Source organism: Glandiceps talaboti, chromosome 20, assembly GCF_964340395.1.
Source record: "Glandiceps talaboti chromosome 20, keGlaTala1.1, whole genome shotgun sequence".
In the NCBI taxonomy this organism is placed as follows: Eukaryota; Metazoa; Hemichordata; class Enteropneusta; family Spengelidae; genus Glandiceps; species Glandiceps talaboti.
In genome coordinates, this window is record NC_135568.1 from 265001 (window position 1) to 275805 (window position 10805).

General features: G+C 34.1%; 2 protein-coding genes across 2 annotated transcripts in view; one reads left to right on the forward strand and one right to left on the reverse strand.

Annotated features, from left to right (window-relative positions):
* The window catches only part of LOC144450932 (uncharacterized), an 11625-nt gene extending 7264 nt beyond the window's left edge, over positions 1-4361 (reverse strand). Inside the window, exons 1-5 of the mRNA XM_078141692.1 lie at positions 4146-4361; positions 3689-3861; positions 2127-2366; positions 1496-1565; positions 171-371 (exon numbers count right to left, since the gene is read on the reverse strand). Coding sequence (XP_077997818.1) covers positions 171-371; positions 1496-1565; positions 2127-2366; positions 3689-3861; positions 4146-4163 — 702 coding nt within the window. The 5' untranslated portion in view covers positions 4164-4361. The remainder of the gene's footprint in view (positions 1-170; positions 372-1495; positions 1566-2126; positions 2367-3688; positions 3862-4145) is intronic.
* A 326-nt stretch (positions 4362-4687) lies between these two features.
* Positions 4688-10542, forward strand: LOC144450518 (death-associated protein 1-like). Its single transcript, XM_078141162.1, has 3 exons — positions 4688-4834; positions 6047-6149; positions 6843-10542. The coding sequence occupies exons 1-3, from the start codon at positions 4780-4782 to the stop codon at positions 7006-7008; spliced, it is 324 nt and encodes a 107-aa protein (XP_077997288.1). The 5' UTR covers positions 4688-4779; the 3' UTR covers positions 7009-10542.
* The last annotated feature ends 263 nt before the right edge of the window (positions 10543-10805 follow it).

Consider the following 10805-nt stretch of genomic DNA (forward strand, 5'->3'; position numbering starts at 1 on the left):
TCTGATCCGAGCCAGGGGTAATGATTGTAAAGCGCTTTGAGCACGGAGTGGGAAAGCGCTATATTATAAGAACCCAACATTATTATTATTACACACCTAGTGACCTGCCATAAAACTTGTATGCACACATGTTAAACAAACAGTGGCTACTATAACCAAAATATACTTACTATCAGACCATATCCTTCTGGTTTTCTGATTTTTTCAGGTGATGTTTTCTCATTGGATGTAGAACTGTTTCTTCTCTTCCTATATGCATGTCTATGTTTTCTGTTGTCTTCTTCTTCATCACTACTTTCTTTGTGTGATCTTCTATGTTTTTTCTCTTTCTTCTTTCTCTTCTTTTCCTTCTTGCTAAGATTTTTTCTAAGCTGAAAAAAATAAATTTACAATTTTTGAGGACTAAAATGTTAACCAATGCACAACATATTTTTAATAGGCTGAGAGCTTTGGACTGCAAATAGTCAGTCTTGTTCACGCTGTGATAAATTGATAATTTTTGTTTATAAGAATTTCTGAAATGTAATTTGAAGATTGTTAACTACCTAACCTATACTCAGTTGAATTATTGAATATGAAAAGTAATTTGAAGATTATTAACTACCTAATCTATTCTCAGTTGAATTATTGAATATGAAAAGTAATTTGAAGATAGTTAACTACCTATTAAATCTACACCGTTTCTTCTAACCTCTCTGTGCTCTCACACAAAACAATTTGTTATAATCTCTCAAAAATAATTAAGCTATATTGTAATAAGATACTAGGTGATACGTTTTTGTGGAAAATATTTGTAGATTTATGCTTTTTCTCTGATCATCATTACTTCTTTTATAAGTTTTATTCTGAATAAGTACAACTTGGTTTGTACCTTGTGTAAGCAAATCAATCCTGTAAATTTGGTTTGAATGTGTACAACTTGGTTTGTACCTAGTGTAAGAAAATCAATCCTGTAAATTTGGTTTGAATGTATACAACTTGGTTTGTACCAAGTGTAAGAAAATCAATCCTGTAAATTTGATTTGAATGTGTACAACTTGGTTTGTACCTAGTGTAAGAAAATCAATCCTGTAAATTTGGTCTGAATGTGTACAACTTGGTTTGTACCTAGTGTAAGAAAATCAATCCTGTAAATTTGGTTTGAATGCATACAACTTGGTTTGTACCTAGTTTAAGAAAATCAATCCTGTAAATTTGGTTTGAATGTGTACAACTTGGTTTGTACCTAGTGTAAGACAAACAATCCTGTATATTTGGTTTTAATGCATACAACTTGGGTTGTACATGTTGTATTGTACGTGATATACACTTATAACATATTGTATAGGTAATACGTATATTACACACATATTGTAAATGTATGTTGTGACATGTGATGGACAGATATCAATATCTGAACATCTCTCCTTTAGCACTCCTTGTCTACTTGTATTGATTTGTGATTTGGTTTGTTGCTTTAAAGCCAAGCCTGTAAATTAATGAACTTTACTCTCACCATATCTTGCAACTGCTTCATTTTGACAGGATTTGTGAGAAGGTCCTTTTTACTCTGTTCTTCACGTTTCCTGAAATAAATGTAAACTCTATTAATCCATGGCATTAACTTAAGAGTAACCATAAATGTAGAACAACAAACTTGCCCTTCTCATCCTATAGGTTGGCACAGGGAAGCCTTATTTTGTTGACCAAAATTTACCCTCACGACCTCCTGCAGTCCAATACCAAAAACATGATTGCATACCTGTAAGCAAATCATATGGAAATGAAGGCATAAATGTTCCCCACACACAAAATTATGTGATTTTTATGGAAATTTGCCACTTTCGCTCACTTCGCTTGTGAAAGTACAACCACAGAGAACACTGCAAGCGCTAGGTCAAATACCTCAAGCATGCTGCTACATTTGCACTCATGTGGCATGGGATTTGTCATAGTATACTTCAGTATGAAGAATCACAGATACCTTTCAATATGCAGCAAAAATGACACCCATAATACTCATATCAACTCAGCTTATGCCACTTTAAATGTCAAACAACAACATAATACAGAGGCTAACATTTACATATAAAGTGATGTAAGGGTTTAATACTCAACACAGTAAAAAATGATAAAAATGCACTCACTTGATAGCAAACAATGGATCCTCTCTGACCTTTACAGCCATGTCAACAGCTAAGTTGACACTGGAGTTATCAAAGATTGCACCAACACTATTGGATGCACCATCTTGTGTTGAACTTTCAGTCTTTCCACTGTCTACATCTAGGATGGCTTTGTCCACAGGTTTACCTAGAAGATAGTCTTCTCTGTTGACAGCACCCCCTAGACCCTGGTACATCCAGTCAAGTTTGTCTTTCTGTTTACTGTTGAAAAACAATTCATTCATAAATGTATATAGTAATAGTCTACAGTGTTTTTACAAACATTTATGAAACCCACAGTGACACAAAGGGGTGATCTGGTAAAATGGCATAGTTTCCCACACATTGTAAATAATTCAATGATTTTAATAATGTTGGTTTTTATATGGCGCTTTTCCATTTTGTGCTCAATTACAATTATTACCCTGGCACAGATCTATAGCACCAACACAACACAACACAACAGCCATTAACTTCCATTAACTTCCTCAACTACCTGGGGTGCATGCAATCCATTGTATTAAACTTATAAGCATTGCAACCTCTATCCTACCAGGTCCACATTTATACAGGTTGCTGGTTTGAGCCCTGTTGCTGCCTTTGTTTCTGAATGGCTAAAGTCATCGGGCAAGATTTGAACCATGATTGTGTATATTCCAATCTGGCCACTCTAACCATTTGCCCATCATGACTCCACTATGTCTCTGTCTCTGTCTCTGTCTCTGTCTCTCTGTCTCTCTGTCTCTCTGTCTCTCTCTCTCTCTCTCTCTCTCTCTCTCTCTCTCTCTCTCTCTCTCTCTCTCTCTCTCTCTCTCTCTCTCTCTCTCTCTCTCTCTCTCTCTCATTTTTACAATATAAGTATTCATACCTTTCTAATATCTAATAAGTCATTGGGTGATTTATACTTTGATTCAACATGTATCATATTGCTAATACAGTGGATGCAGTATTTTTGTTAAGGTCTGTATACCCTAATAATTAGAATGGGAGAATCAGATAAAAGTTGTCATAGTTAAATCTCATACATGTACAATTCACCATATATTTGAAGAGTATCTTGGTAAAGTGACAGGGGTACTCAGGTAGTTTTTATCTACTTTCTGTCCTTAGCAATCTGATTAAAATCTGATGTGGTGAAAGTGGCTAGATGTCTTTATTTACCTCTATTTGCATCGTTTTGTGTTTGTTTTTTTCCGGGTGATTGTCACCTTCCCACATCTGATCCTGTGCAATAGAAAATCTTGTTTGAATCTCAAGGATCTTGAAAGGTTTCTTCAACCAATCACCACACTTCTTTCTTTCAAAATCAGTCGGAGAGATGGTGCCGCCACTGACGAGACATGTCGTCACCACAATCCTCCATGTGTATGTTTGTTTCATTCAATTTCTCCAGTGTGTGTAGCTGCCTATGTAACGCTCATCCTGATTGGCTACTCAAAAGTGCGAGATTCAAACAAGAATTTCTATTACAAAGGGTCAGATTATGCCCTGCAGTATGCATGTCATAAAAAAACTATATTTCGCATGTTCTCCATCAAACTTACCCCACAGCGCCAGTATCTACAGCAAATCTTTGCATTTCTTCTCTGGCTCTTTCATCTTGCAGCTCTTTCTGAAGTTCCTCAATTTTTCTTTGTTCAGATGCATGGTTTTCTTCTTTTTTCCACACCCGCTCTATGTTTCGCATAGTCTGCGGGTGCCAACTTTTTTTCATATTCTGCAAATGTCAATATTTGATAGATTGTAACCTTACTGTTCACACAATCTCAGAAACAGTATGTCACTAAGTTACTAAGCCCCCCCCCCTAAGATTCATACTGAAACTGTGAAAGCTGAGCCCATTGATGCCATCATGATATCCCCCCCTTTACTACAACTTATCAGTAATAATATTTTCTAGCTCTCTGTTTACTGCAATGATAACAGTGGTGTGAAATGGTAATTTAATATTGTGAGTGAATGCATAACTGTTTGTGGAAGATAGAAATAATTAGTTCTTACCAGATCACCTCCTCCCATGGTTGCAGTTTACACTTTCCACACGATGTCTAGGCTAACGTTATCGTAATTTCGACGTTGGTTTCCACCGGATTAGACAGTGTGAATTCGAGTTTTTAGTCTTGACCTAAACGACGTTCGGTCTTTCCCCTCCGACCAGGATCAACCAAAATGTAATTCAGTTCTAATAATACACAACAGACGACGATCTTTGCACGATTTATTTAGGAAGTACATAAGCGCACAACAAATGATGACGTGAGCAATACGTGTACATGACGATGGGGCAAAGGTCATGGGTGATGCCATTCTCAAAATGGAAGGTGCAGCAACTTTATGACTATATCATCATGGTATTCTTTCGTTAAAAAGTAGAACAGGCCATAACAACACACACAGATTAACCATGTTTAATAACATAAGGTTTCAATCAACCAATAACATTGACCCTAAAATAATGCTTACATGGGCATCATTAAGACTTGAACAACCATAAAATGTAAACAACATCACGTGATTAGAATAGAAACCCTAGTCCACAGGCGAGGGTTGATGAGCTGCAGTACGTGTAACCAGTAACCTGGTGCTACATTCATTAATTTCTTGCAATTTTTTCTGAAATTGACTCTATTTCAATATGTCGTCAACTCAAGAGGACACACCTGAACTAAAAGGAGGGCGTGCCCCGGCAGGTGAGTTTTAAGTAACGACTGGAGCTCTCTAGGAGACAATTCAAGTTTCAACAACAGGCGTGGTGAAAGACACATGTGCATGACGCCATATGATTATGAATGTGACTGAAAATGGTCGAAACAGAAATGATATAACAACTTTACACTTTTTTGATTTCTGTCACATATTTGTTAGTTATATTTACAGCCAACTTAGTCCATCGAATGGTCAATAATCTCTCATGCTTTCGGGAAAAACACAACAGAGATGTGGTTGTCATGATATGGTGTCTTGCAGTATACCAATGTAACAGCTGGTCTTTTCCTGTGTAGTTTTCAGGGTCGTACGACACAAAAATTATAATTTTAGTACGGTCACCCTTCACTATCTCGAATGGTTACATCTGGAATATTACACAGTCTAGTATCATGCTTAATCTTACGTCGCTGACCTTGAAAGTTTTTTGTGGACTTTAGATGAAAATATTAGTTGTTATTATGAAAATAATCGCAAATTAATTTGGCCACAAAAAATGCTGACTAAACAATACGTGGCATAGTGCGTGGACCTTGGTCATAGGTGATGATGCAATGTATGTCCTTCTATTGAAAAAAAAATAGACAATTTAGTCAACATATTGAACTTCAAGGTCACAGTGAGGTCAAGTGATTGAGTGACATTCAGAACTGAAGTACATTTTATCTTACAAGCATTTTATTACCACTTAATTAGTGGCATTTTGAAGTGGAAAATAAACATGTAAATAAAGTAAACCAATTTACATGTAGACAACAATATATGTCATGGTGTTTCTAAACTAGTGTAGACTTTGGTTTTAAAGTTGACACAGACAAAAATGAAAGTGAGATCTTATAGTTATAGTTACAAATTCAAAATTTTCAATATGACAAATTCTGTTTCTTCATGATATCCAGTGTTCCCCTAGAATTCCCTAAAGAAGAGAGATCATAAACCAGTAACATGTACCATATTTGGAAAGTAAGTGAGATCAAAAAGGAAATAATTAGTTCTGTTGGCCATTTTAATGCCATATTTTGCATAAAATGACGAGGCTTGAGCCGATTGTTTTTGAATTCAAGACGGTGCTCTGATCCAAAGGGCTTGGCACCCTCCCTTGTTTGTTCAAGGTACTGATCTATCTGCACTTGTTAATATTAAAACTGTTTGTGTCTATGATGATATCTAACTACATGTGTGTTATCTGTCAATAGTTAAAGCTGGTGGGATGAGGATAACACAAAGTAAACATGCACATCCTGAGAAACCTGAGAAACTAACAAAAGAAGAAGTAGAAGAATATGCTGAATCTACAAGGTAATAATCTATCTTAACCATCAATGTAACATAGTCTATATTAAGTCTATCTTAACCACCAAGGTAACATAGTCTGTATTAAGTCTATCTTAACCATCAAGGTAACATAGTCTATATTAAGTCTATCTTAACCATCAAGGTAACATAGTCTATCTTAAGTCTATCTTAACCATCAAGGTAACATAGTCTGTATTGTAAGTTTATTTCAAAATAGCACTGAAACAATTCTAAACTTGTACATCTCAAGAGCCATATATGTTATGTCTGAAAGCACAGTTTGGCGTGCTCACAAAATAATGGCACATACAATTTGAAACTATGTGGCATTTACAAGATTGTAACCTCTTTGTTATAATGGATTCTAACTTTAGAAGAAACACCCTAGTAGTAGATTTATCATTAATTTGAAATTCTGTCATTCTTGCCAGGAATTAGAAATTATGCTGTAACCTTAATCCAATAAAATGACTGGGAATTACGTACAATAACTTCCTAAGCAAAACTTCTCAGGCAATTGAAATAAGCTGTAAACCCATTGCTATCCCTAACTAGACCCTATCTCTAATGCCCTAACATGATAAAAACCATGCTTATATTGTCAGTCCACTGTTCAACATACTTACCAAAACTTATGTCAATTAAGTGTTAATTACTGACATGATCTAATTATATGTTTTTATTTGTTATTTCTAGTCCTCCAAAACCCACCATTGTGGTAGCAGGCACAGTAACAAAAGGAGACAAGGACTTTCCACCAGAAGCTGTTAAAGTTATGCATGAAAAACCTGTGCCTAAACATGACAATCGAAATCCACAAATGGTACATGGTGTTAAAATTCAACAACCACGCAAACAATAGGCTGTGTCATTGACAAGTTACTTTAAGAGCACTGCAGACACAAGATATTTTATGTTGTTGAGAAAAATGATGCCAAACTATATTGTAATGCCATAACTTTTAATTGTCAAAATTGTTGCCAAAAGTGAAATTAAGTCTACTCCTGCAATCATAAAATACAGAACTGAACAAATATAAAAGGGACAACATACAATTTGAAAAAAAGAAACCAAACTGATACAAAATATGACATCTTCAATGAAAACAAAAAGTTATTCATTTTATTGTAGTTGATGCACATCAGTAGTTGTCAACAGCCAACCTAAAAGACTCTGATATTTATGATGTTATACCATTTGATAATTAATTGATAACATACACTTCTGGTAGTTAGAAATGAACAACAGCCATAGACAAAGAGAGGGAGAAGAGTGAGGGGATGCCAACCAGCCATAGACAAAGGGAGGGTTAAAATGTGAGGGGATGCCAACTAGCCATAGACAAAGGGAGGGTTAGAATGTGAGGGGATGTCAACTAGCCATAGACAAAGGGAGGGTTAGAATGTGAGGGGATGTCAACTAGCCATAGACAAAGGGAGGGTTAGAATGTAAGGGGATGTCAACTAGCCATAGACAAAGGGAGGGTTGAAATGTGAGGGGATTGTCAAACAGCCATAGCTAATGGGAGGGTTGAAATGTGAGAGGATTGTCAAACAGCCATAGACAAAGGGAGGGTTAAAATAGGAGATGAAGATAATCCAAAATCTGTTTTACAAAATATTCTATGTTTCTGTAAATGAGATAGTTGCAGCAATAATTGTTCCACCAGATTTTATGCAACAATAAAGTATATTATGGTATACATCTTCAGGAATTTTACACTGAAATATCTTCCTCTAGGCAAAAGTCAAACTTGTATTCAGCCGTTTCCTTTGGTAACAGTATCCATATATTTTAGATCTGTGATGTTACAATATATCTTTAGATCTGTGATGTTACAATGTATCATTAGATCTGTGATGTTACAATATATCTTTAGATCTGTGATGTTACAATGTATCTTTAGATCTGTGATGTTACAATATATCTTTAGATCTGTGATGTTACAATGTATCTTTAGATCTGTGATGTTACAATATATCTTTAGATCTGTGATGTTACAATATATCTTTAGATCTGTGATTTTATAACGTATCTTTTCTCCCAACAACATGAAATCTTGTTTTCCACTCTTGAAACATTTCATTTTTAAATGATTTTATGTTATTCTGAAATGTTGATGTATGTTGCTAAGTGCATTGTTTTCAATTGTCTGCTTGAAGTATTATAATATTAGATTAGATAAATACTACTCAAATAATAGACTGGAATGATGTCAAAGAAATGAGATCTAGATGCAGAAATCTGTGTACTCTATCACTTTCTCAAATTAAGATTACAAGTTATGTAATTATCTGAACCTTCAATTTATAAATACTGTTTATTTCTTTGTTCTAACTTCATTGCCAGATGCAGGCTAATTTTGACATTCATTTCATTCGTTAATATTCTCAGATCATGTGATGTACTCAGTCTTTTGTCTTACATTTACAAAATGGAAACAATTATCTCCTAGATTGAAAACACACACATATAAGAAATCTGATTGGTTATCATTTATGAAAGTGTCTAGTAAAGGAAATCTGATTGGTTATCATTTATGGAAGATTCTAGTAAATGAAATCTGATTGGTTATCATTTATGGAAGATTCTACTAAAAAGGTGAAGTAGGTCAAAAGAGAAATATGGAATAGTTCATCAATGATAAGGAATTTTGATGGCCTGGCATCAATGATGTCCTGTTCTATAGGATGGAAAGACATGGAATGTCTGGAAATGAGTATAGGGTGAAGGAATCACGGAATCATGGAATCATTTCATGGAAAATGTTATTAGTAATTTGACTGGATTACTGTATTTTTATAGATGATATTTTAAAACTGATATCTATCTGTGTCACAAAACAATTATACAAGGATTTACAAAAACATAGTTACAACTCCCAAGAATATCTAAAAGATAATTTAAGGCTCTTTAAATTTAAGCTGAAAGACAGGAATTCAATCCATGAATCTCCTTAAATAAGATGGCATCTTGGTTGGAAATGTTCATAAATGTTGTATGTGGAGAATTGCATACAGTTTGATTTTATGACAAAGCCTACAACCCCTAGAATATGCACATCCTTAGTGATTAAATATGATGAAACAATCAGGTTGAAATATGATTAAGGTATCAAAAACAAAAGTGTGCAAGATTATACCATTCTTGGGGCAATGTGAAGCTATTACAAGGTTGCTGCTGATTGGAAAACATATATATATATATATATACTTTATCATTCATTAACAATACAGTTAACAGATGTGCTTGTTTGCTTTGTTTTCTAACCAATCAGAAGGAACCTTGTTAAGTGCTTCACATTATCTGCCATTAGTACACCATGTCGTGTTACTTATGGTAATTATTCTATATCATTTCTAACATTCCATTATAAACCTTCTATGATGCTGATAGCCAATGAAAATTTTGGTTTATAATAATAGGTAGATATAGTTTAAGTCAAAATTAAGTTTGGATAGCTGGAAGCTTTCTAATTTTTCAAACTGTGAAATAGATAATTGTAAAATCCATTTAGGATTTACACATCTGTGTATACTATAAATGATTACTGTAATTTGCATATTGAGGAAAGTATACCTGTTTTTTTTTTTTGTTAATTTATTAACATTGATGGATTGATCTTGGTAAATTTTTGGAACTGAATCATGATCAAATTGTACGTACATGATTTACAGGTAAATGTGTTGAAGAAAAACTATAACTCAATGTGCTTGGTTTTCAGTGAACTTTACTGTTAAAGAAAAAACTAACAGGAAGTGGACTATATACTTTTAATAAGCAATGGAGATTGTCAGATTGAAAATAAAGGAATTTCATGATAGATTTTGGGGATATCATGTTTGTCATAATGTTACAAACATTGAAAACTTGCAATAAGTTTTTAGTGGTTGATCGGATAACAGCCATGGAAAACAGTAATTATTTTTATGGATTGCTCAGATAACAGTCATGTAAAACTGTAATTATTTATGTAGTCAGTTTGGAAAAAAATCCACTGAAGATTGGAATTATTTAAGAGAACAACATAATGCCAAACTAAAATAACTTGATATTGCCAACTGCTTGAATAAAGGTGTGGTGATTCTATGATATATTTTACAGTGAACTGAAAAAGGTAAATTTATGTCAAATATTTCAGATCGTGCTAGCTCTCAAAACCTTAAAATACAGATATGATTTGCCACATTTAGTATAACTTCTATTTTATTTTTCTATTGTACTGTGAGCTTCACTCAATGCAAAGTGGTCGACACACAATGAGTACAATTCATAATGATGTCATTACATTCTTTAAAAAAATAAAATTACTAGTATTTAAATTTCTCTAATTGTTAAAACTGTAGTGGATGAACTTTAAGTTCTGTTGGTCTGTATGACAATAAAATGTCTGAGAAGTGCAAAACGTTGTTGTGTGATGTCTGTCTGTTCTATACCATGATAATATTCTTATTAGACATAAGGTTGTTGATGTACAAGCTGATTCAGCCAACTTTGATAGTTAACTTGGCAAGTTTAAAATATAAAAATTTGTTTTTTACTTGTTTGCTATCAATACAAACACTATTATTTTGTACATCGAAAAAAAATTGATGTGCCAGTGGAAGCTGTGACACATATAACTTTGCAGTTCTTGTTTGCCCCCCCCCCCCCCATAAG